Source organism: Papio anubis, chromosome 9 (genome assembly GCF_008728515.1).
Source record: "Papio anubis isolate 15944 chromosome 9, Panubis1.0, whole genome shotgun sequence".
NCBI classification, from domain to species: domain Eukaryota; kingdom Metazoa; phylum Chordata; class Mammalia; order Primates; family Cercopithecidae; genus Papio; species Papio anubis.
The window spans coordinates 84,013,221-84,040,962 of NC_044984.1; the positions used below are offsets into that span (position 1 = coordinate 84,013,221).

General features: G+C 35.6%; 1 protein-coding gene across 9 annotated transcripts in view; it reads right to left on the reverse strand.

The window, feature by feature from the left end:
* The window catches only part of ATP2B1 (ATPase plasma membrane Ca2+ transporting 1), a 117,986-nt gene that overhangs the window by 27,836 nt on the left and 62,408 nt on the right, over nt 1–27,742 (reverse strand). For 6 of the 9 annotated variants that reach the window (XM_009181409.3, XM_031650654.1, XM_009181410.4 and 3 more), the window contains exons 3-12: nt 26,269–26,466; nt 18,804–19,058; nt 18,589–18,714; nt 14,444–14,584; nt 11,665–11,703; nt 10,480–10,641; nt 8,212–8,426; nt 5,594–5,836; nt 4,017–4,258; nt 854–1,091 (exon numbers count right to left, since the gene is read on the reverse strand). In XM_009181409.3, the coding sequence (XP_009179673.1) occupies nt 854–1,091; nt 4,017–4,258; nt 5,594–5,836; nt 8,212–8,426; nt 10,480–10,641; nt 11,665–11,703; nt 14,444–14,584; nt 18,589–18,714; nt 18,804–19,058; nt 26,269–26,466 (1,859 nt within the window). The remainder of the gene's footprint in view (nt 1–853; nt 1,092–4,016; nt 4,259–5,593; nt 5,837–8,211; nt 8,427–10,479; nt 10,642–11,664; nt 11,704–14,443; nt 14,585–18,588; nt 18,715–18,803; nt 19,059–26,268; nt 26,467–27,742) is intronic. The other 3 variants (XM_021922749.2, XM_031650657.1, XM_031650656.1) reach the window with 1 other exon arrangement.

Genomic DNA, 27,742 nt, shown 5'->3' on the forward strand with positions numbered 1-27,742 from the left:
TCAATAAAAAGATGCTATTAGGGTAAGTTGGGAACTCGTGTTCCCTGCTCATATAACATGCTCTGTATATACCCAGCAAGGTACTAATATACTGGGTTGCAATAATCATGTGTTTGGTTCGTTCCACATAAGACAGTAACTTCTTTGAGGCCAGGGATCAGATCTCAAAACTCTTAAGTCTCAAGTACCTTAAGATAGTGCCTGGCACACAGTAGTTGTTCAACAAACTTAAAAAACATGAAAAACCAAATAGCAAAAAAAAAAAAAAAAATTAAAGAGTGAAATCAGTCTAGAGCTGCACGCCATCCAATATGACAACTACTAGCAAGATATTTTAATTTGAATTAAATAAAATTTTAAAATCCTGTCTTTCAGTTGCACTACCCACTGAAAACTAGACGTCAGTAGTCACACATGGCGAGTGGCTACTGTACTGAACAATATACAGAACATTTCTATTATCACAGAAAGCTCTACTAGACAATGCTAGGCTAGAGACTGAAAACAAATAACTTAATGGCACCTATATTTAAGATAAATAATAACTGAAAATTCTACCCACTTTAAGGCACTGTGCTAGGTTATGGTGCTATGAACACATAGAATCCCAAAGACAGGCTGTCTTTAAAAACCACAAAAGCTAGCATATGGCACCGTAGGTACTATTATTTCACTTAAAAAGCTAGCATATGGCACCGTAGGTACTATTATTTCACTTATCTTGGGTTCACACAGCAAAAAAAAAAAAAATCACAAACACCAAGAATTTTACTAGAAAACTGGTTACAATTAAGGCCTAGGTCCTCTATAGTTACGAGATTCTGCACATGCAGAACACAGAATGTTTCACCACCTCAGGTCTCACAGGATCTTCAATCCCCACAACAGCAATGCATGTAAGGCCGGTGACAATATCATTTTCATTATCCCACTCTGGTTCTGGTTCTCCTGCTGGAAAATCTCTGAATGCAAGACATATGGTTCTCAAGCCTTCTGATGCCATCGGTTCAATCACAGTTTTTACAATATCATCACGGTCCCTTGGTCTGAACACTTTTGCCTCACCATTAGCACTCAAGATTTTGAAACACCTAAAAGGAAATGTTGAATCCAAACATCAATAATTTAAAAAAAATAATGGTTAATGCCATTTAAGTGAACTGGCAGGCCTAGAAATCATGGGATCTGATATCTGGAATTTAGAGAATTACATATAATTCATTTTTATAGACTTAAATTCACTTTTCACCCTCCCCTTTACAAAACAGAACTAATATGTATGGTTCTCATTTGATAGTTCTCCATTTAGCAGTTACTCTAGAACTTCTCTAAACCTTCTCTTTTGGAAATGCAGTGCTTTCAAAGAATCCCTGGGTGGCAAAGGAGAATAAACTATATATACTTCACCATTTTGGTACAGAATCAGACATTAGTTTTAAATAACACCAAAATCACAAATGTGTTCTTCTTTTAAGGTAAAAAGCCAAGTGTAGTCAACCCCTTACCTGAGATGTTGTTTCATCACCTATATTGTTTTAACCATGAAAGAAAAAAAATAACTTATTGTTAAAATAAGCATTCTATCAGAATGAGAGTTAATGCTAAAATAATTATTATTTTCAGTGACACTACTACCTTTTCTTTCATTATATAATGAATAAAAATCACACTATATACCTAAAGTCTGTTTTTCATAACGCCTCTCTATACTCCTCTCCCTTGATGATGCCATCTCCTCCTGCTTCTAGGGAGGTAATTCCCAAATCCGCATCTTCCATTTTGTTTTTCAAAGCTTTCCATCACTGCTGAAAAATTCTACCCAAATGTTTTATCACTACCTACACCTTAAGGGATGAAAGCCTGGAAGCTGCCTCTTCACTGCCCATGTAATGTGCATCAACATTACCCTAATCATTTTGATGTAAGTCTAAAATTTCACTTTAATACTTATTTTTCCTGATCATCTCTCTACTATTAGCTCCTAAGTCCTATACATTTCCCCTCTGAACAGCCTCCTCAATGTGTCCACTCCTTTTTATTTCTCCTGCTACTACTTCCTTCTGGTTCTTACTTCAAGCTACAAAGCTACAGCTACTGTAATAGCAATAGCCTTTTAACTGATATCTGTCTGTAGCTGATTTTTTTTTCCCTCTAACCCACCTTGTTCCCAATGCAAGAATTATCTTTAATCACAGCTTTGATGATTCTACTACTTGAAGAAAAAAATACTTCATTTGTATTATCTGGCTTATTTAATTTTAATTGCTCAGCCCAATATTTAAAAAGTCTCCACATCAAAATGCAAATATTACTGTGGGAACACTTGCTGTATGTTTACTGTCCATCAGGCTTCATGCTAGACAGTTGGTATGCATTATTTCATTTAAGTGCCACAGAGTTGGTGGTCATCAACCCCTCTCTCAGACGAGGAAAACGGAAGTAAGGGAAGAATGTGCCCCATATCCCAAAGCTAGTTAGTTGCAGAGGAAGAGTCAATGCATGATCAGTTTTGATGAAAAAAAATTCTCTTCTAAACCATCGATCTACTACCCACAAGCCAGGGATGAAACAAATTTCTAACCTTTTACAATGAAATCAGGTAACTGAGTGTACTGGGGCAAGAAGAAAGCTCTATATGGCCTGTGTGCCACAAAAGCCCATCACTATTCACCTGAACTATACAACCAGATATTCCCCTCCCAAATACGACCTGCTGTGGTTTCCCTAACCTCAAAGCTCTCATTTCATACCAAAACCTATCTTAAATGCCCCATCCCTACAGTATGATCTCTCACCCAAAAGCTTTGTACCAATTTATTACATGCTGCCTTCAGTTATTTATTTATATATTTGTCTCTTAAAGTAATTGTAAAGTGTTCATTAAGATAATACTGGCTTATAATCCACATGTAAGCAAATTAAAAGTATATTTTAAATATTTACTTTAATATTTTAAATCCTGTAATTTCAAATGAGTTCCAATTTTCCCAAATTGCTCTACACCAGTATTTTTTTTAAAACCAGTTCTCTACTTCTTTAATGAAATTAAAGAAACCAAAATAATTTTACCACCTTTAATATCAAATAAACATCAGGAGAAATATATGTGAGCACGTTACAGCAAAATTAAAGCTACTGGTCTGTAAAAGGACAGCAAGAAAGAAAAATTAGTATTCAAAATGACAGGAGTACTTAAATATGACACTGCAGCCGCACAAATATGATAAATCTCATTTTTATATAAATGGGGAATTTTCAAGATCCAACTTTTATGCTTTGCTATTCTAAAAATTACTTCATAATTCTCGTATCACATTCAGAATCTAGTAACCACAATGAGCGCTGAAGATCTAAACTTGAGGCCAGGTGCAGTGACTCACGTCTGTAATCCCAGCACTTTGGGAGGCCAACACAGGCAGATTACTTGAGGTCAGGAGTTCAAGACCAGCCTGGCCAACATGGTGAAACCCTGACTCTACTAAAAATACAAAACTTAGCCAGGTGTGGTGGGAGGTGCCTGTAATCCCAGTTACTAGGGAGGCTGAGGCAGGAGAATCCCTTGAACCCAGGGGCAGAGGATGAAGTGAGCTGAAATGGCGCCACTGCATTCCAGCCTGGGTGATACAGGGAACCTCCATCTTAAACAAACAAACAAAAAAGAGACATAAACTTAATTTTCTTCCCAGGAAGTTTTTTCAAGATTCTCCATATGAAATAACAAGTAAATCAACTGCTAAAAATAAACATCAAACTATACATCATTAAACATACCAGACTGAATGTAATGGGTTTATTTTCCCTATAGTAAAATACTAAGAAATAAGAGAAGCTAGAGTGTGAAAATGGCAGAATAGCAGGGGCAAATATCTGGATACCATAAAATATGCTAAAATGCTCTGAAGTCCTATCAAATGCCTGATGTTCACCAAAAGAAGACAACAATAAAAACAATACAGTAGATATTCCATAAAGCAACTATAGTCAGCAATTTATTCATCTAAGCATTTTACTCTTACTTTTTCAGAATTATCTCAGATGCGCCCTTGCTGAATATTCGGTAACTTCCATCTGAATTTTTCAGAACAGTACTCATGGATTTCCTAACAGAATTGAAGGTGTAGACTTTGTACAGTGCTTCTTCTGGTATTTCATTTCTAACATCCTGATAATCCCGTTTTAAATCCAAAAGAAGTCCCAACAAGGCACATTCAGTTTTATTACCAACGTGACGAGGTAATCCACCCTCTTTCTCTGGGGGCTGTAAGAGAAAAAGGTTTAGTAGCTAGTATCATCTTGTTTCTCTATGAACATTTAATTTATAATGTAAAACAGAATGCGACATTCTAAAATAAAATTACAGAACAATTGTCTAATATCAACATTTTAAAGAAGGACACAGAAAAGTAAGGTAGAAAGGAGCCTGGGGGGAGAATGACATGGATTCTAATCTCAGTCCTGCCAGTTACTAGCTACATGAAATTTGACAATTGCCCAACTGCTGTGGTCCTTGGCTTCAGCATCTGTAAAACAGGAGCACTTATGACCCCAAAATTAAATGATATAGGATGTATAAAGTTTATAGTTGGTTCCTAATACAGAGTGGAACTTAATTTTAATTCCCTTTTCCTGTTTTCACTTAACTTTAGTACTAAATCATTCAAAATTAAATCTACTTTACCAATTTTTATGGATTAAAAGTACATGCATTAAAATATTGTTCTCTTAAATGCAGTGAGAAGCTTTATTTCCTTCACAGTGCCTTCAGAAATACCACCTTACATAATCATCACAATGGGATTAAGGGCCGACGTGATCATCTTTACTCAGTAATTAAAGAAGGTAGCTCAGACTTTCAGCTAGTAAAAGGCAAAGTCAGATCTAGAACCAAGATCCCATAACTTTCCAATGCAATCATCCAATTCATGTATGTTTTCCCTAATGAACAGCATGCAATATTGTTTTTGTTAATGATTTTCATCCATAAATCACTAGAGGAGATTAAGTCAAACTAACATTGTATGCTTTCTGTTACAAATAAGATTTCTAAAACTTGTAAAGTTGAAAATTTTGTTTTATATCGTGGCACATGTCTAGAATTACTTTACTGCATTAGTTCTACAAAGGTCTAAGCACCACCTTTTAGGTAGGAACTACTGAGAAACCAAACAGAGCACATGGCAAGCATATATAAAACATGTTATTTTAAGTTGAAATCAGGCTTCAAAATTTTCTCTAAGTTGAGAGCTGACCTACTATGGTAAGACAGCTTGATCTTTCTCAAAAATGAGTTTAACAAGAATTTAAAATTAAATACATGTTCTGCTTATAAGGGTGGAGAGTTTCTGAACACAGGAAATTCAAAATATAGGAGGAGAAAAACGTTAAGTAAACAATGTTTATGTTGATCAGCAGACCTCACTCCTAACACAAATTTAAAAACCATTATATAAATAAATATATGCCTTTTAAAAACTTAACACAGTTCAGTTTACTTTACATACAGTAATGGTGGGTCTGAAGACTTACATATAGTCCCATCATTATAGATTTAAAAATTAATTTTTATATACATAAATTATTTCAAAAACCTTACCAATATTTTTGATGTATAAGCACAATTCACAGAAATTCCTGTTACAAGATAGGACAAAATATTTGGTGGAATAGCTTCTGGCTCAGGAACCTTTTTATAATGTTTTTCATTTATGTAAGCTTGAACAACTGTCATTCTGTTCATTGTCAAAGTTCCTGTTTTATCTGAACAAATAGCTGTAGCATTTCCCATGGTTTCACAAGCATCCAGATGCCTTACTAAGTTATTATCTTTCATCATTTTCTACATTAAAAAAAAAAAAAAGTTAAGCTGCATATAAAACCAATCACCTCATTACATTAAAATGATTACAAATTGTTTTAAAATTAGAACTAAAACTCCCAGCTTTCTATAAATACAATGTATAAAGTACCAATGTAATACTAATTTTTTTTTTTTTTTAGCATATTTGACCTATTAAAATAAGCTAAACACAGTGCTAGAGCTTTCTGGGGTTTCAATCATTTTATTGCTGCATAACATAACCTAGTAAGTCAGTTCAGGCACCTGCATCCATAAACAAATAACACTGAATATATGTCTCCAACGGTTTTTGCAAAATGTCCTCACATTACAAGAGCAATGACAATCTGTACAGTGGTACTTATAGTAGTGTAAGAGTATATTAAAGGATTAAGCCTCCCTATTAAGTGGAAAACAAAAGATACTTACATCAGTTCCAAGGAAAAAATGGCTTTTATCAGCTAAAATAAAGAGCTTGTGGGTATGTAGTTGCTTGATATTTTTATTATTAATTCTAAAAGAGTTAACATATCAAAACTAGAATGAGTCATTTTTTAGCTATTCTATATGCTGGCAGACTTGGCATTTTCATCCTTAGCAGCAAACTGTGTCTCACTTCTTTCTCTCATTTACAACAGAAAAAATCATTTCTAAAAAACCAACAGTTTTCACAGTAGTTTCACAGGGCATTTAAGCCAAAATACCTTATAATTAGTTCTCAGCACTTAACGTGGAATGGGTTAAAAACTACATGAAGTTATTTTACAAAGTGTTTTCTGTGATGACTAATATGCAAGATACTGCAAAAAAATTGGTTCCTTGAAAAAATATGTGAAAAACAGATGCACACTTCCTAAATTACTTGTGATTTACATATTAAAGATGAGAAGAATGAAGTTTTGCAGTAAAGAAACCATGTTCAGTTTTGTGAAACACTAACAGAGAATCCATAAAGACTATACCTCTGGGAAAAGAACAGTAATTGGTAACATTAGAGCTAGATAAACATCTAATAAAGGCTTAAAAAAGTAGTTAACTTGTTCTTACTAATTTTATATTCAAAAAACAAATCAATCCTACCAGTATCGTTCTAATCAATTAAAAAATTAGTATCATTAATGACTACTCAAAATGAACTAATGACAGTTTGGTAAAATGACTGTTCTGTGTCCAAAACTTGTATTTACCCCAAATTTTTCAAATTACTTTAAAATATCAAAAAAGGACAAACAGATGACTGATTATACTATATCTTATCACTTTGATACATTTACCAATTTATTTTTTAAATGAAAGTTGTTAAATGCCTGAAAAGAAAATAAACTCAAACAGTAAGCAAAAAACATTCTTATCAAGACAGGTCTAATAATGAAGAGTGGAAAGGTAGAAACAATGACTAATTAATATTGCTCACTGTCAGCAATGTTTCTTAAGGAGAACTAGTAATTAACATTTGAAAATTTACAAAAGCAGCATTCTTCGTTTGGTTATAATTTTTTACCTACAAGATCATTTTGAAAAAAAAGTTCAAAATTGTCCAAGCTACGTTTAAAAAAAAAAAAAATGCAATCCACCTTTTCCGTAAGATAGAAAATTGATAAAAATAAATTAATAATCTTCAAAAAGATTATTACTTTAAGGTACACAGCAGTAAGCAAAGCCATCAAAGCTCATCTCTTAGTATTCTACTTGGAGAACAAGAAGGACTGAGCTACTGTAAATCAAGTGGTCAGAGGAAGGTGACACTCGAAGGGACCTTATGAATAAAGAAAGAGAGCAGGTTACTCAAAGGAAGGAACAAGTGGGCCCTGAAGTAAGAATACAGTTGAGATGTTTGAAAATCATCAGGAAGACTGGTGAGGTTGGGCCAGAGGAGCAGAGAATGAGCAGAGAGGTAAACAAAGGCCAGATTGGCAGGGCCTTGCAGGCCACGGTAAAGAGTTTGCATTTTACTCTAATTGTCATGAGAACTAACTGAAAGGTTTTACACATGGAAATCAAAATTTTTTAATTTGTTTTTATTTTTAGAAACATGAGCCTAACTCGCTCACCTTAATTTTACAGATGGAAAAGAGGAGGTGACGTGACTTGACAATATAACTATCACGTAGCGAAAATCACGCTAGAACTGTGCCTAGCAGAGTCGTGCTTAGTATTGTGTCAAGGCTGCCCTTATGTGGAATGCACAGGTCTCTTACAGAGACACTCAACTGGTGGGAGGTACAGGGCATCAATGACAACATTTCTAGAGAAAATAGTGTACGTTTATGAAAGTCTTCACTTTCAGAAGCAGAAAAGGAGTAACTAGATAGGCATTTTCTATACCAGCTAAGGGTTTAAACATAACAACGTATACTGAACAATTTTCTACTTACTTTGACTGAATAAGCCAGTGAGATCGTGACTGCAAGTGGAAGACCTTCTGGCACTGCGACCACTAAAACCGTAACTCCAATAATGAAGAACTTCACAAAGTACTGTATATAAATTGGTGTGCATTCAGCAAGCCATGGTCTTTTCTGAACCCAGAAGGTGTCAATGACAAAATATAATACTAGAATGATAACTGTGATGGCAGACATCAACAGACCTTTCAGAATAGAAATGAAAGAAAAATGTGATTATTTAAAGTTCCAGACACTAACCACTGCCAGATACATATTAACCACTGTAAAGAGTTATAACTTGCTCGATAGTAATGAATTTCTCTGAGAAATTGTTACTTCTTTCTTGCACCTAACTTGTAACTTGACATTGTCCGATTCAATTTTTTGCTTCCAAGTACAGTCTTGTCCCCAGGAGAACTGGGAGAAAAACACTTAGGATTCTTTCCTTAGACTTAATTATATCTTTGGCCTTGTACTGAAACTGAGACAAAAATAATACGCAATGATAAGGAAGTACCCAAAGCTTAGAATAAACTGGTGCTTTACATGTTCAAGAAGCAAGCTCCCTAATGCTTAAAGAGAAACTGGTAAAAATCTGATCAATGGGGAGACCTGGAATTAAATACTCAACCCATGTTTTTAAAAAATAACATTATAATAAATAAAATTATATAGTACGAATTATTATTTCTTCAATTTTTTTTGCTCTATCCTTACTGTTTCATTAACTTAGTAAACCAAGAGTTAACCATGTATCTTGTGGGATACTCTGCTTTTTGACGTGTATGAAAAAACAGGGCAGCTGGCTGGGTGCAGTGGCTCATGCCTGTAATCCCAGCACTTTGGGAGGTCGAGGTGGGTGGATCACCTGAGATCAGGAATTCGAGACCAGCCAGCCAAACACGGTGAAATCTCATCTCTACAAAGATATAAAAATTAGCTGGGCATGGTGGTGCATGCCTGTAATACCAGCTACTCCAGCTGAGGCAGGAGGATCGCCTGAACCCGGGAGGCAGAGGTTGCAGTGAGCTGAGATCGTGCCACTGCACTCCAGCCTGGGTGACAGAGCGAGACTCCGTCTCCCACCCCCAACCCCCCCAAAAAGGAGGCAGCTGGGCACAGTAGCTCATGCCTGTAATCCCAAGACTTTGGGAAGCTAAGGTGGGAGGATCACTTGAGCCCAGGCATTTGAGACCAGCCTGGCCAACACGGTGAAACCCCGTCTCTATTAAATTTACAAAAATTAGCCGGGTGTAGTAGCGTGCATCTGTAGTCCCAGCTACTTAGGGGGCGAAGGCAGGAGGATAACCTGAGCCTTGGGATGTCGAGGGTTCAGTGAGCTGTGATCATACCACTGTACTCCAGCCTGGGTGACAGAGTGAGACCGTGTCTCCAAAAAAAAAAAAAAGAAAAAAGAAAAGAAAAAAGAGAAAAGGTTTAAGTCCACATATCTGGTTGTAACATTCCAATCTAATGTCTACTAAGTGGATTTACCACCTCAAATTCACTCTTTTCCCCCAACATTACATGAGTCAGTATTACCACTTGGCTACATATTACAAAGAGCAAATATTTGCTATTAAATAATAAGCATACTGAGGACAGAAGCAAAAACATCACTTTTTCCATCACATTCCTAGAGAGTAGTAAAATGATACAATTTAAGCAATTTTAATAATATATGCTTATTTATCCACACAGTGTTCTTCCAAAAACATACTACTGCTGGAGGTCATGCTGTTTTTAACCTTAGAGCTCTGCTTTTTCCCTTAAAGAATAGCTGTATTAACAGGTATTTTCTAGTGATGGCAGTAATGTAGTAACTTCAGCCTCACTACAATAACTCCAGTGCAGAACTTTAACATTAGAGACATAACTAAAAATTCTCATAGATAACCAGTAAAAAGATGAGCAAAATGGGTGATGAAATTTTATTAAAATATAATTAGTTCATCTTAACTGAATAATCTCACAGGTTGCCTTTTCTCCACTTAATGCAGAAATTCAGAGATGAGTGCATAGACTTGTAACTGGACAGACTTAGGCACTAATCCTAACCCGACCGCTTATTAGCAAATTTTAAGTACCTATAGTAACTCAAAGGGCCTGGTGCACTGTAGCTAGAAATGAAAATATTTCAAACTCCCCTTCTATTCACAAAGTAACAATTTCCAGGCTTAAGTGTGTGAAAAGACAATTTGCAAGCAGAAAGCATATTTAAAAATAAAACACTTAATTTTCTTCTCCATATCATACCTGCTTTGCCAATCTGAACAGCCAGTTTTGTAAGTTTTCCTTGTAAAACAGATTTTTCCTTTTTTGGCAAATTTGCTTTCTTTTTATCTTTTTCATCACCATCTCCACCTTCTTCACTCTTCAGTGGCTGCATTTCCATGGCTGCACCATCTTGGGCTTTTGCTACATTTAAGAGCAAACACAACTTCACTATACTTTAAAGGCACATATCATTATTAACATTTTAAAGAAATTTTAAAAATCAGTTTCTTACAGAAACCAGTAAAGGTATAAGCATTCAGCTTTGTGAGTGTGTGTGTGTGTGTGTGTGTGCGCGCGCGCGCGCGCGCGCACGTATGTGTCTACACAGAGAAAATAAGACAATAGTGACATTAGGTTGTGAAACTTTGTACCAGATTTGAAAATGTTGTGCTAGGTAATGAGGATGAGGCATGTACGGTCCTTAAACTAAGAACTAAAGAATATTAAATTTCTTTTCCTGTGCGTTATGTTAGGTAACATCTAAACAACATAAATCCCTTCCCTATAATTTATGACCATGACGTAGAGATTATGTATAACCGTATATATATAGAAATATGCATATATTTATGGACTCTTAAATAAATGCAACATTTATGCTATATATTTTGTTTCTTATGCATTTTTGCTACTAACTATATAATAACCAGTGTTCAAATACTTGAAATACTTAAGTTGAAAGTTACTCTACATAAACTACTGACCTCGTGTGATGGGGCATAGTTAAAACTGTTTCATGCACAAAATTATTAAAAATATTGTACAAAATTACAATCAGACAATGTGTAGAAGGTGTATATGGCAATGTATAGATAAATTTCATGTTTGGAGTTGGGTCTCATCCCCAATATATCTCATTATGTACATGCAAATATTCCAAAATCCGAAAAAAAAAAATCTGAAATCTGAAACACTTCTGTTCCCAAGCATTTCAGATAAGAGATACTCAACTTGTACCACAAATCATACTTAAAATCTTATTACCATTAACATAGTAGTGATAACATGACTAAGACAACGGCAGGAAGAAAGGTTAATCCAAGCTAACATATATTGTTGATTTTCCCTGCCACATGTATCTTACTTTTGAATAAATATGGTACACAGTAGATCTTTGGATATACTGAAAACAAGCTCACAGTACTTTTGTCTTCCTAAATTTACCTTTGTTGCGATTCTCAATAGCTCCATCTTGTTTCTTATCTGTAGGAACAAAATGGGAATTAAAGCTTTCCAAAAGAAATGAATACAGCCATGCTAAATTATGCAGAAGTAGTTCACATTTCTATAACAGTTGTTACACAATGGTGTGTGTGTCTACAGATTAGAAAACATTTGACTTGTGATGATCTGCTGGGTCAATCACTCCTTAAGTCTCACCTACGGGAGAATACTGCAAAATAATTTAGGGTGTCTATATTTGTTTTATTTTTCCATAAGACTTCACTATTTTATAAGCTGTAACAAACCTAAATATGATACAGAAGGTTTTAAAACCAAATAAAACCCTAAGAAAGCAGAAAAAGGCAGGGGTGGAGAGGGAGGAGGAAGGAATGTTATAAAAAGACAATGGGCAGCCGGGTGTGGTAGCTCACGCCTGTAATCCCAGCACTTTGGGAGGCCGAGGCAGGTGGATCATCTGAGGTCTGGAGTTCAAGACCAGCCTGGTTAACATGGTGAAACCGTCTCTAGTAAAAACAAAAAATTAGCCAGGCATGGTGGCAAGCACCTGTAGTCTCAGCTACTCGGGAGGTTGAGGCGGGAGAGTTGCTTGAACCCAGGAGGCGGAGGTTGCAGTGAGCCAGGATCACGCCATTGCACTCCAGCCTGGGGGATAGAGTGAGACTCCGTCTCAAAAAACAAAAAAGACAACTGGCACACAGGAGACTGCTGATGAGACTGAGGACAAAAATTTTATGTACAAAAGATAGGAAAGGCAACTTAGTAAAACTAGAATACGAATGTACAGAATAAACCAGTGAGACTACCAGGTAAGGTAGCTCTCCAAATCAGCCTATATTTGGAAAAAACAGAAAGATGAGCGTATCTGAAGCCACAAAGTAACGAAGGAAGGGACAGGCCTATTGTCTGGAGTAGGCATTACAATATTAAAAATGACAAAGAGCAGCAGAACCATTCAGTCTATATTCTTCTAGCTTCTTTATCGAGGAGAACTATCTTCAAATGGAAAACATGGAACAAACATGGTCAAGAAGGACTAGAAGCTCAAGATTGATGAGGAGATAGTAAAATAATACCTAGCTACTTTTAATGAGCTCAAGTTTGGAGAGACCAGAGGGCCACAGTCCAGGCCACTGAGGGAACTGAGACAGATTACCCTGGACTGCCTCTGAGTAATCGCCAAGGTAGTCAAGGGAATGGGAGAAGGGCTGGAGGTCCACAGATGAAAAAATGTTGCCCTGTTCTTTTAAAAACAAAACAAAACAAAACAAAAAAAGGGAGTCAACAAATTAGATGTTAACTTCTGGGGAATGTTCTGGACTGGATTAATAAAACCAGTGTATAAGACTTAGGGGGAAAAGGAGCTTACTGGAAAAGACACTGTGGAATAAAGTGAGGATGCAAACTTCCCTTCAGCGTCCAGTGACTTTCAACTCCTGTGTATTAGGATGGAGCACAGCATAAAAGAGTAGACTCTTGAGCCACAGAAGAGGGTGCGACCTGCCACTTACTAGCACTTTGATCTAGAGCAAATGACATAATCTCCATAAACCTCAGTTTACTCATCAGTAAAAAAAAAAAAAAAACAGTCTTTATACAGTTGTGAGGATTAATGAGATAGTGCACGTAAAACACTTAATAAATGGAACCATTATTGTGCTGGTTTTCAAATCGCATTCTACTCAGCCTTAAGAAACCTATGGAAGCACATTGAGAGCTGCTTCAAGGAGGACACAGGAAAAAAACCTAGAATGGGGGGCTTGCCACCTGGATCTGAGTCTAGAACTTTTCACATACATTTTTGTTTCAAATAGAGATTTTATAGCTAATGGCAAAACTCAAAGAACAAAACAAACCACTCAAATATTAAAACCACTGCTGTAGTTATAGCAAACCAGGATTTTAGCCAGGCAGTTATTTTAGAATGTTTCAAAATATTCATGTGAGAAACAACAATATGGGTTTACTATCCTAAATAACATTAAATAAATCTAAGTAGCTAAACCACAGTAAAATGTCAACCTAAAGGGAAGGGGTGATCCTGAGTGGGAAGGAAGGGTGGTACAGCAGACACTTCGAAGCAGGGTAGGGAGGGCTTTTTAAAAGTGGCATGCCCCTAACTATGAGATTCTGAGATGTCTCTTGCGTATAACAGTTTCTTGTAAGATCCTTGTGGATAAATGGTATGATTATCAAGTCTGCTGATAACAGAACACTTGGAGGGACAGGAGATACAATAGATCAAAATTTTAAAAAGATTGTGTTATCTAACGATGGGCTGAATATAACAAGAGAAATGTAAGGTGTCAAAGTGAAGTCCTAGTCTTGTGTTAAAAAACCAAGCACATTAAGTATAGAGTAGAAACGTGAATAGCTGAAGAAGATTAGAAGCTCAGTGAAACCAAAATATAATATGGCTGATAAAGAAAGCTACTGCTAAAGTAGCAAAAAAAAAAAATCCGCAAATAGGAAGTGAGAGTTCAATTCATTTTGCTGATCAGATAACAGGAGAGATTCTACACCTAGAGAATAAACGGAAGAATGCCAATGCAAGTATTCAAGTAGATACTGAATTTCTCTGGCCATGTTAAAGAGGACTGATGTATTATCTAAAGGCCCATGCTATTAAGTCTAAAAGAAAAATCTTCTTTTAACTTTTTGTAGAATTTTTCATACCAGAATCTCTTGAAAGAAGGTATTAGTTCTTAGAAATTATTTGCCATATTTCCAAATACCAATTATAGAAAATTGTTATTCTTACTTTTCTTTTCCTTTTTCTTCTCATCTTTCTTCTCTTCCTCTTCACCTCCAGCTCCAAGTAAGGTAAAGATAATTCCAGTTTGAGAATTTACACCTACAGCTGTAACTACCATTCTTCCAGAGCCTTCCATTACATGAGTACCTATAACCAAAAACATAAGTTTGTTTTTAAAAATTCTAATAGATTTCCTTGATACACCAAATTTCAAACTTTGGTAATACTGTTTTTAATATCCTCAACATTTAGGAAAAAAAATATACATATATATATATATATATATTTTTTTTTTTTTTTTGAGATAGGGTCTTGGTCTGTCACCCAGGCTGGAGTGCAACAGTGTGAACATGGCTTACTACAGCCTGGATCTCCTGGGCTGAAGTAACCCTCCCGAGTAGCTGTGACCACAGGTACGTGCCACTACACTCTGCTAATTTTTTTAAAAAAATTTTGTAGAGACAGGGTCTCACTATGTTGCTCAGGCTGGTCTCAAACTCCTGGGCTCAAGCAATCCTCCCGTCTTGGCCACCCAAAATGTTGGGATTACAGATGTGAGCCACCATGTCTGGATCAATAAAATAAACTTAGTAAGACATTAAATAAAACTTGTTTCTTATGCTTAAGGTTTTAACTCTAATCAGTCATATCCAAGTTCAAAGCTCAATCTACTACTCACTTACCATATAATATTAGGTAAATTGTAACAACTCAGTTCCCTGTCTGTACAATTCATAGAAATATAATGAGATTTACATTTCTCATATAAACTTATAAATGTAAAGTGTTTAGCATACTGCCTAGAATTTGTAGGGGTTCAATGAATGCTCATTATTAATTGTAACCTAAGGTATGAGGGACATTTCTCTGAGAAAAACACTGCTTGTATGTATCAATGACAACCAATTTCACATTTCCCACACCCAACTTCACAACCTCTACCTAACACAAGCTTTCATTTCTGCCCACCTTCATAATTGCAATAGCCCCCTACTTAGTCTCTGTGTCTTCCCAGCTCATCCTGAAATCCGTTTTAATCTTCCTAAAATGTGATTTCATCATATACTTCTCATGGCTCAAAAATTTCTGATTCTTCACTGCCTACTGGATTGAGTCCAAAGTCCTCACCTTGAGACCAACCCAGTCTTACAAACTTACTCACCCGCTACTCTAACATAAAATTTCATTACAGAAAACTAGGAATCAGAGATGAGAACATGGACTAAATTCTGACTATGTCCATCAAAACAATTTTGCATGTTGGCAGCCATTATAATTCTAATTTTCTAGAAACTTGCCCAAGGTTATACAACTACTTTTTTTTTTTTTTTTTGGTAGAGACAGGGTCTGTGTCACCCAGGCTGGTCTCAATAATTGTCTCCTGTCTCAGTCCCCAAAGTGCTGGAATTACAGGTGCGAGTCACCGTGCTCAGCCTGAAGGTTATACAACTATTAAATGTCAAGGCAAATATTCAGTCCAGTTCTGTCAGAGGATAAAGAGTATATTCTTCTTTAGTTATAATGCTGAGAAGTTTGCTTACAGTTCTCCAACTTGTACATCCACATCTCTATATTTTTCCTGATTCACTAAAAGGCTTCTAATCCCTCTAGTCTAATCTTTTTGTTAGTTTTAAGGAGGCTTTAAGGCAACTTTTTTTTTTTTTTTACACTAAAGTCTACTTTACAGTTATCACTGATTTGTATTTTATTTCGTCATTTACAACCTTCTGGAGCATACTGAACGTAGCATCTACCACAATCTTATGTACCAAGTTGATGCTCAAGGAATATTTGCTAAGTACGTTCATAAAATATATGTACTTACTCAAGCATTTAAGAATCTATATTTGGCTATTAATTACTGAGTAACTCACCCAAAATTGTTTTTTAGGCTTCTGCTTTCTTGCTTTTAAAAATCTATATTGATTATTTCACTAGTTATTAGCTTCTTTGCCAGTGAAAGTGCAGGGAAAACAAGAAATACAATTCAAGATAGTGAAACAGTAAGTATTATGCATAACAGACAACTTATTTCTTTTAACAATTCTGGTTTTTTCCAGACTCCAATGTTTTAGGTTCTATTTTGCCTTACCACAGGTAATCAGATGTTGGCAATGAATGTGCTCAGGCAAAGTAAACAGTTTTAAGTCTTGGTCATATCCCCACCACTAACTGAATACTGCTTTTAAAAATCTAAACTTAAGAAGCCAAGAACAGCAGTCAGAGATGGCATCATGAGAGTAAATTTAAAAATAAATGCATGTCATGCTTTTTAGTACATTTTTGGAATAGGGAAATAAATGCAGAAAAACTTTCCCACCCATACTGCGATAAGGGACTCTACAAAGTTATTTCAGTCTTTTCTTAAATGTGGGAAATTTAGAGAGTTCTCCTGGTATACTTGGTGTGTCAGGAACCTGAGTCTACACAAAGCTTACCAGTCATCTCCGTTAAAACAGAAAGGATCAAAGTTCAGTTAAAGGAAATCAACCTGAAGAGCTAAGCACTAGGTAAATAAGTGAGATGTACATAAAAGTCCATGCACTATACATAGCAAACAGGAGACTATCTTAATTTGTTACACATTGTGGTCTGGTTAATCTGTGATGGTAAGGTATGATTAGATAGCTTCCCTCTCCTTTGGAAAGGTTATAGATTTTATTTGGTTAACATTAACTACAATTTCTTAGAAGCACAGCAAGGTAAGTAGAACGAGTTAATACATTATACTTATATATCCAAGTTCTTTCTGGCTATTTGGTATAAATTACAAGCACACCAATACAAAGAAAAATCCAAACAGGGTGTGAATGTTCTAAGTGGCACAGGATACTGAAAGTATACACATCTCAAGATTTTTTTTTTTTTTTGATGAAACGTAAGTCTGTATTAGAATTGGAACTTTTATCCTATTTATAATGGTGTTTATAAGTGTAATTACTCTGATTTTTTTGCAATAAGACTTTCCAGCCAATATAAATGTGTCTGGTTCTTCGCAATAGACTTCTTTTGGTATGCATTTATAAATCTTAAAAAGTTATGGTTAAACTTAGGTTTTGCTTCAAAGTTGTGATTCTAACTTAATTGACCCTTGAGGATATCACAGGTTTGACTCTGGTTTCAGCAGCAATCATCTGACAATGTATAAAATGTTGACAATCTATCAACATCTGATAATGACAGAAGACTTCATGTAGAAGGCTACATTTGGCTTTCCCAAAACTGTAGTATAAATTCAATCTAACAAGTACAGTTCTGATCGACAATTTCATAAATTCCATATAGAATACTGAGAAATTAAGAACAGGAATCTTAGAACCTAAAAGTTAAAAGAATTAATATGATTTGGGGGTCAATTTGTGATATTATAGCTTTCTCTCATTCAGTGTTTTGCAAGCGAACTTGTAATTTTTCCCACCACCCTTCCACTTCATATTTACTTAGTTCAACTTAGTTCAAGCTGTAACAATGAGGTTATTACAAGAGCCTGCCATGCTATCACCCTCCATTTCAAACAGTATCCTCACCTACCCTTCCCTTTTCCAATCCTAGAACATATCTCAACCATTTGCAAATTCAATTCTGACTAGATGGAGGTGTGACTGCTAGACCTACTGTTGGTTAGTCATATAATACTAAATAGTTTATATCTCAAACTCATTCTTCAGCAGTTAGATGAAGGAGTTGGATTACGTAAACTTAAGGATTTTACTAGTTCTTAAGAAAAAAAATCTGTCCTTTGTAGAGCATCACAGAGAATTCATTAATTTGCTTTAAACATATAATCATTCTTTAATTTTATACTTCAACAGGCATTAAAAATAGTCATGATACACAATAACACACCAACTCAATAGATATCAATAGGCCTATATTGCAGTTTTATCATTGCACTAGCATGAATACTGAATCTCAAATCTCTTGATTTTTTGGACTCTAGTCCCTCATTTGCAAAATATACCTCTGCATTCAAAGATTTCTAATGTTTTTGTCAGCTTACCAAAACAAGTCTAAAGGATTACAACGGTAGAAGGTAGCATAAAATACAGATTCCTCTTTATATTATTGACTCTTAGGGAAATGGTGTTTGCTGACAATGGTATATAGTTGCGAAAGAGGAAAGTGTTCAAAGATATAAAAGAAATTTTTACCTGATAGAAGTAAGGGATCCTTATCTAAAGACTTTTTAACATGATCTGATTCACCAGTCAATGAGCTTTCATCAATTTTAAGATCGTTGCCTTGAATAAGTATGCCGTCAGCTGGAAGAAGATCACCTAAAATAAAAAGTAATAATATACTAAACTATAAACAAGATTACAGTAATTTTATGTTTAGTGTCAGATGTATTGCTCATTTTACTTACCATATTTCACTTGAGCAATATCTCCAACAGTAATGTCAGCTACAGGTATTTGAATGACCTGACCACCCCTGATGACAGTGAACTTCTGTTCTTGTTCAATTCGGCTCTGCAAACCTCTAAACTGTTTTTCCTTACTCCAGTCATTGAAAGCTGTTACCAACACCACACACACTACAGACAAGAGGATTGCCGCTCCTTCAATCCAACCAGTTTCACCTTCACCTTCTTCCTCCCCAACAGAAACTTCTCCACAAACTATTTGGAAAGAAAGAAAATGCTTATCAAAAAGATTCTGAATTGATGACAACATACATATAATAACTCTAAATCATATTTTTGTGTTATGTTTATCAATTTTACTTATAGCAATAAATACTTTATTAAATTCAAAGCATTCCGTAAGAACTCTATGTCACTTTCAAGTTCCCTGCTTCTGAGATTCTCAATCTCAGGAGAGGGAGGCAGTCTAGGTAGGTTACTAGTTAAGAGTAAGGACACTGAAGGAGATGAAATATCAGTCCTAAGGCAAGTTACTTATCTTTGAGACTTGGTTTCTTCATCGTCAAATTATGATACCACCAGCTATTCCAGAGTTATTGTGAGGATTAAATGTGAGGATACCGGTAAAGTAGGTACAGCAGTGGCTAAGGCTTTCTTCACACTCAACCAAGGGCTAGCCATATTATCTATATCACATGAAAAGTTAGTATTATGTGAAACCCAAGAATCATGCTTATTTACTATGTCATTTTTACTGAACTGTGATCAAAGCTTGGCTTTTATAACATGAAAAGTTAAACAAAGTGCTACTTGTTATTCCAACCATTTGAGCACATGCTAGGTGCCAGACACTATTTTAGGAGCTAGAAATACAGTAATGAATAAGACACACAAGCTCTCTCTCCTCATGGAATCCATACTCAGACTGGGGACGGTGTATGAAGAATTCAGGTAACAATACACAAATAAATAATTTACACAAATAATTTTACGTATCAACAAGTGCCATGAAGAAAAACATAGTGATGTGCTATTAAATAAGAAAGAGGGATAACTGAGGTTCAGTGAACAGAGAAGACCCCTTTGAGGTATCCATGACATGTGAACTACAAACCAAATGCTCGTAGAGAACCAGCCATATAAATCTAAGAAAGAAAGAAAAAAAAATCCAGAGAGAGATTAAAGTCAGTACAAACGGCAGAAAAGAGATCAGAAAAGGATTGGGGAGGTGGCAGGGGGAGGGGGAGAATGAGCCAAAACTCTATAGTCAATAATGGTGAAGAATAACAGAACAGTGCTTTTTGACTTCAGGCTGTAATCTAGTTGTGAGTCCAAAATCAATTCAGTGGCTCATGACCAGCATTCTGAAAAATGAAACAAATCAAAATAGAAAGGACATATATGTACTAAGGATAAGTGTTACTTCCTGAAACGCTGATTACTTATAAATTCACATGAAGGAATACAGGCTTCTGGGTTGCTATGTGAAGTTATTTCTTTATGAATTGAATTGAAATGTCTGAAAGCCACTAGTTCTCTTGAAACAGAAAGCAGGAGGATTATTCAGAAGAAAAGAAGGAGTAAATAAATGACACTAGAAATTATTAAAGCGTGTTCTAGCATGGTGAGCACAGATTGAAGAAAACATCTGAGGTGTGAGGGCGCTGACTAAAAAGCAATCTGGGAGGGAAGACAGGGAATGAAGTAAGATCAATTGGGGATGAAATGGAAGACTTGATGTGAACAGTTACAAAAAATATCCTGAGAACCACAAGCAGGATTCAATTGTCAATGTGAGGTACAAGCAGGATAATCCAACAGAACCCCCTCCAACCCAAATACCAGAATTTCTATTTTAATTATTTTCAAGCTCAAGAAATCACCATGTGTCATTATGTATAATAACCAGTTAAGTGATTTTAAGATTTACATTCGGTTTAACAGTCAAGGCTGTAAGAATGACTCTCCCCGCTCCATTCTTCCCTCTAGCCAGAAGACAGGAGATTAACTGCGAATTAGAGCAACTCTGGACTCAGGATCACATGATAGAACACCATATGCTGACCACTTTCACCAACTTGGAAACAGCTAACATATTATCCAAGTGAAGCATTTTACTGGGTTTTGATGTCATTTATTACACAAAAAATGCAATACTTTACATACAAAAACAACAGATTGACATCAGACAATGGAATTTACCAGTCATATTTTAACAAATACCTTTGCATAACTGGTGGGTATCATGAAAATGAGTATGATTTAGTAACTACACTTTTCCCACTTGGATTTATATAATGTTGTGTTTCTTTTTAGCTATGAGACATTAAAGCCAATTTCTGAAAGTAATCAAACTTAGACCTAAATCAGGTTAACAATAATGTTTTATGGCTACAAGAAAAAACCAAACGTTAAATTTTATTTTATTTTTTTATTTTTTTGGAGACAAAGTCTCACTTTGTTGCTGAGGCTGGAGTGCAGTGGTGTCAATGTGGCTCACTGCAGCCTCAACCGCCTGGGCTCAAGCAATCCTCCTACCTCAGCCTCCCAAGTAGCTTAGACCACAAGGCGCATGTCACCATGCCCAGCTCATTTAAAAAAATTTCTGTAGAGATGGGATCTCGCCACATTGCCCAGGTTGGCCTTGAACTCCTGGCCTCAAGCAATCCTCCCGCCTCAGCCTCCCAAAGTGCTGAGATTACAGGTATGAGTCACTGTGCCCAGCTTTATCTTTTACTTTCAATTTCTATTTTTTCTATATGCTGAAAATATACAAATTATATATAGTTATAATTAATAAATGCATCATTTGGAGGTATGTGCTCATTTTTTCCCTGATAGAGTAAATAACCAAAAAAGTTTAAAGACCAACGCAACAGAGGTTAAGGAGGGGAAAGAATTACGGACAATTATACAATTTTCAGCTCTAAATGTGACACGGATATCCACCACTAAACTACTGAATATTTCAAAAGAGAAATGGAAACAAATTAATGACATATTTCATTTCATGTATAGTTCTCTATATCACATGGATAAGACCAAAACAATCTTGAAATAGATAGTACAAAATATAAATCCTTTCCTACTGACAATGATTACAAATTTTTAGAGGAGTTATAGGGGAAAAAGGATCAAAGTTACAAACTGACAATAACTTACAGTTATATATATGTATAAATATATAAAGAATTTTAACAATGTTTTCAGTAAAGTCCAAGCTCAAATATAATAATAAAAATCTGTATTATCAAAGGTGTTCTGTTGTAAATATATTCAACTGAGAGACATGCACAATCTAAATTCAGTCAATACTCTCTACCACAAGGCAAATATTCCATGTTAAAACCTCCTAGTTGAGCTATTCCTTGGGTGATGTATCAAGTTTGTACATTAGTAGTATAGAGAAATAGTTCTCAAAGTGCTGTCGTGAAACCTGAAGGGGATTCCTATTTTCATAATTTGAAGACATAATTATTGGCCTCATATTTCATTAATGTATAATTTTCTAAAGATTATGTTGCATGTGATAATGTGACATAATCAATACAGAAACAGATAGGAGAACCGAGCTATCTTCAATTAAGCTGGGCATTAAAGAGATATGACACCACTCTTTACATTATTTCATTTAAAAATTCATTACTGGGGGAACACTTTTCATCAAAATGTTATCTATGTGACCATACAATAGATTATTATCTAAAAATGCATTGATAAATATTTTGTCCAGCTTTACTGCAGTATGATTGATAAAACTGCATATATTTAGGGTATATGACAAAATATTTTGATAGGGGTATATACTGTGAAAAGATTACCACAATCGTTAACATATCCATTACCTCATATAGTTACCTTTTTTTGTGGTGAGAAGACATTGATATTCAAAAATTTTTCCATTTTAATTTAGAATATACGAAATATTTATAGGAATAATTCACATAATCAAAAGCTCTTTGGAGTCCTAAGTACTTCAAGAGTTTGAAGAGGTCTTGAGACCAAAAAGTTTGAGAACCCCTGTTAAGTGCTGATACCAGTAACTATAGATTTATTTATGGTTTGGGCTACAGCATATATTTTTACATTAAATAATATTAGTAAGACATTTTGATCATTTAGATTTCTATGACTGTAGATTTACAAATAGATTCCTTTTAAGCAAGTTACTACACCTCAGTGTTGACATGTAACATGACAAAAAGATACACGTAGTGTACTAATAAATGATTTTTTAAAATACAAGGCTGGGAGCGCTGGCTCACGCCTGTAATCTGAGCACTTTGGGAGGCCGAGGCGGGCAGATCACCTGAGGTCAGGGGTTTGAGACCAGCCTGGCCAACACGGTGAAACCCCGTGTCTACTAAAAATACAAAAATTAGCCAGGCATGGTGGCGCATGCCTATTGTCCCAGCCACTCAGGAGGCTGAGGCAGCAGAATCGCTTGAACCTTGGAGGTGGAGGCTGCAGTGAGCCAAGATAGTGCCACCGCACTCCAGTCTGGGTGACAGAGTGAGACTCTGTCTTAATATATATACTGTCTCTCTCTATATATTATATATATATGTCTCAATATACATATTTTATGTATATGTCTCAATATACATATTTTATGTATATGTCTCAATATACATATTTTATTTTATATATATAATAAAAATAAAAAATGCAAATACCAAATAACTTTTCACCATGGAACAAAAAATCTTTACGTTTCATTAAGAACTTCTAGTGAACTCTGACTCTTCTAAAAGGGCCTTACAACACCGACAGCTATAGATTATCTTCTCAGTTGGATTTTAATACCTGTATCTCCTTTAACAAATTTAGGAAAGGACCTGTCACTACATCTTACAAAGGAAGCAGTCTGAATTCCAAAAAGATTTGTCCTGGACCTTGCTGGTAATAAACTCCACTTCTTGAAAGTATTTTTCTTTTGTTTTCTAAGAAAACTAAATTGTTCAAAGTAAAAAGCTTTTATTAATCTGCTAACTCAATTCTAGAAAACCAATACCCAATATTCGATAGTGAGAGCTAGATAGGAGGAAAACTGAAAAAAATCAGCTGTATGTTGCTTAAGATGATATGACCCCCCTTTTCAGATACACACATATACCTATGAACCATCATACATTTACATATATGAGTGCTCATAGACACATGGACACATATTTAAAATCTTAAAGGATTTGGGTATAGCAACAATCTCTAAGAAGTGGGATTTCTACTTTGGGAGGCCGAGGCGGGCAGATCACAAGGTCAGGAGTTCGAGACCACCCTGGCTAACACGGTGAAACCCCATCTCTGCTAAAAATAAAAAAAATTAGCCGGGCGTGGTGGCGGGCGCCTGTAGTCCCAGCTACTTGGGAGGCTGAGGCAGGAGAATGGCGTGAATCTGGGAGGCAGAGCTGGCAGCGAGCCACTGCACTCCAGCCTAGACGACAGAGCGAGACTCCATCTCAAAAAAAAAAAAAAAAAAGAAGTGGGATTTCCAGTGAATATTATTTTTATTTGGACTGTCTTCGCCCACCCCCATTATTATTTTTAAACAGTAAAATAGGTACTACTTATTTAGTAAAAATAAATAAAAGTTTAAAAATAATTTAGCTCAACACTGACAAGAATATTGTCTAAATCCCTTCTTATCTATAGTGATTTTCAACCAGAGGCAACTTTGCTCCCTATGGGACACACAGCAAAATCTGGAGATGTTTTTGGTTGCCTCACTTGGGGAGGAGTGCAGGATGAATACGGCGGCAAAGAATTTTGTCGCTCAAAATGTCAGTCGTGCTGCTGCTAAGAAACTTTGAACTATACTAATCTCAGATAAACTGGTTTATGCTGTGTCCAAATTTCTTTAAAGAGAAAGAATACAGTCTTACACGAGCCTAGGTACATCTTTTAAATAATTACATAATTATTGATAGAGTTTGGATGTTTGTCCCCTCCAAATCTCATGCTGAAATGATCCCTAGTGTTGAAAGCAGACTTAGGGGGAGCTGTTTGGATCATGGGGGTGGATCCCTCATGAATGGCTTGGTGCCCTCCCCATGGTGATGAGTTCACACAAGAGCTGATCCTTTAAAACGCCTGGCCCCTCCAGGCCACCTCTTGCTCCCTCTCTCTCCATGTGTTCTGCCTGCTCCTGCTTCGCCTTCTGCCATGACTGTAAGCTTTCTGAGGCCCTCACCAGAAGCAGATGCTGGCACCACGTTTCCTGTACAGCCTGCAGAACCTTTTCTTGTAAGTTAGTCAGTCTCAGGTATTCTTATACAGCAATGCAAACAGATTAACATAATTACCCTACCGAACTTTTAGAGTTAGCAAGTATCTCTTCACAACTTGAAAGGGTATAGGAATGAAGCTTTCACAAACAAAAATATTTTGGTGAATCAGCCTTTTGATATATAAAATACTATCGGTTTATTTTATATTATAGCTACTTAAATATAGTAACCAAAATGCATGCTAGATTTCCTACCAGTTACATAATCTACCAGCAGAACTATTAATTTGAAATAAATTTTTTAAAAGGCAGAAAAAGAAATTTAAGAGAGAAAGGGACAGAAAGATAGGAGGAAAAAACATTTGTAGGTACACGTTAAAGCAAATCTACCACGCCATAATGGATTTCTCTGTTGGTTACGATACTCTGCACAGGTTGAGTATCCCTTTTCTGAAATGCTTGGGATCAAAAATGTTTTAATTTTTTCAGATTTGGGAATATCTGCATATATATAATCAGATATCTTGGGGATGGGACCCAAGTCTAAACAAGAATTTGTGTTTCATACACAGCTTATACACACAGCCTAAAAGTAATTTTATACAATATTTTAAAAATAATCTTGTATATGAGACAAAATTTGTGGTAAGTACTTATGTGTGGAATTTTTCCACTTGTGGCATCATGTCGGCACTCAAAAATTTTGAATTTCAAAGCAGCTCAGATTTTCATACTAGCAATGTTCAACCTATAGTATAATGGCAAGGAAATTTTCTATAATAGCAAGGAAATTATTCAAATAGTGTATATAGCAAAATACTTTAAGAACTTGACTAGTAATGCATTTGGGAATAGAATTTTGCTTTCATAATGACATTTTCCAAAAGAAACCAAAAATTAAAAACTAAAATTGTTTCATAGTATAGTGTTCTAAAAAACTTTAAAACTGTGATAGCAAGGACCATGTCATATACGTGGCACAGGTCTGTGCCAGACACATAGTAAGCATATATGGATAGGTTATTTCACCTCTGTGCCTCACTGTAAAAGGGAGGTAACACAATCTAATTCATAGGTTTACTGTGAAAATTATCTGACACAATATACTTAAAGTACTTAGAACAGTGCCTAGCACATAGCAAACATCAATAAATGCTGGCCAGCTATTATTATGCATTAACTAAATGAATTAGCTGAGCTAGCATCAGACATGTCTTTTTTTCCCCCCCATTTACTTACGTGCATTATCCCCTTCTGGAGGCTGATAAAAAGAAAGGCCCAATGATACTATGGCTGCAATTTCTAATATAATTAAAGTGACATCTTGTAATGCTTCCCATACTAATTGAAGAAAGGTTTTTGGCTTTTTAGGAGGTATAAAATTCTTTCCAAACACTGCTTCTCTTCTTTCTAAATCTGCAGGGTTTCCACTTAAACCTAATAAAAAGAAACAAATTTCAGTGAATAGTTTTACTTCTTACAAATGAAAATATATATTTTTATTCAAAATACCTTAACTCATCACTCTAGATTGTAATTTCTAAGACCCTACCAAAATGTTTAGTTTCTTTCATGCTTTAAGTGTACAGAATTTAAATCACTGAAAAACATGTGCAGGTCTTTAAAAGAACACTTTAAGTAGATAAGTCAGGACTGGACTAAGAATTTTCACTTTCCCAACGGCTTATTTTTGTTTGTTATTTTGCTTGTTGGTTTTTTGGGGACAGAGTCTTGCTCTGTCACCCAGGTTGGTGTGCAGTGGCACAATCTCGGCTCACTGCAACCTCTGCCTCCCAGGTTCAAGCGATTCTCCCACCTCAGCTTCTCGAGTAGCTGGGACTATAGGTGCATGCCACCATGCCTGGCTAATTTTTGTATTTTTAGTAGTGACAGGGTTTCCCCATGTTGGCCAGGCTGGTCTCGAACTCTTGACCTAAGGTGATGCACCTGCCTCAGCCTCCTAAAGTGCTGCGATTACAGATGTGAGCCACCATGCCCAGTCAACACTGCTTATTTCTGATCATACTATCTTACACTATCTTGTATATGTTAGCAATCAGAACTGTTATGACAGTTCGATGGTTTTCATATTGGAGTTAAACATTTCCCTGACCTTAGGATATTGCCCTCACAAAACTGGGAAGTTTATATATAAAAAAATATATATATACACACACACACACACACATATATACACACACATATATATATGTATGTATATTTGGCTTAGTTATATAGATATAGACATAGATTTGGTTTAGTTATTGCACCCTGGACAACAGTGAAAGGCTGATTTTTTACTCTCATTTGCTGAATAACAGTGAAAAGTTAATCTATCACAAGCTCTAAAGGCTTCTCTAAAATGTCTCTGTTAGATTGATAAAATATTCGCAAAGTCACATTAACAGGATACTTAGGATGATCTTCCTTAGAAGTGATAGGTGGTGCTATTGAATGTACCTATTGTCACTTAAGGTAAAAGGTATATTGTAGGACATATACTGTATGATGTAACATTTATTGTCTAGACTATGGAATTAGAAAGATATGAGGAGGTTAAGACAGAGCTAGTGGGATGAACATCCATTTTGCCATTCCTTCACCCTACCGAGTAAGTCTTTAACCTTGTTGATCCTGTCAAACCCAGATATATCCCGATTAGTTAATGCAAAGTGTGTACATATGTACATTATTGTGGGAGTGTAACAGTACA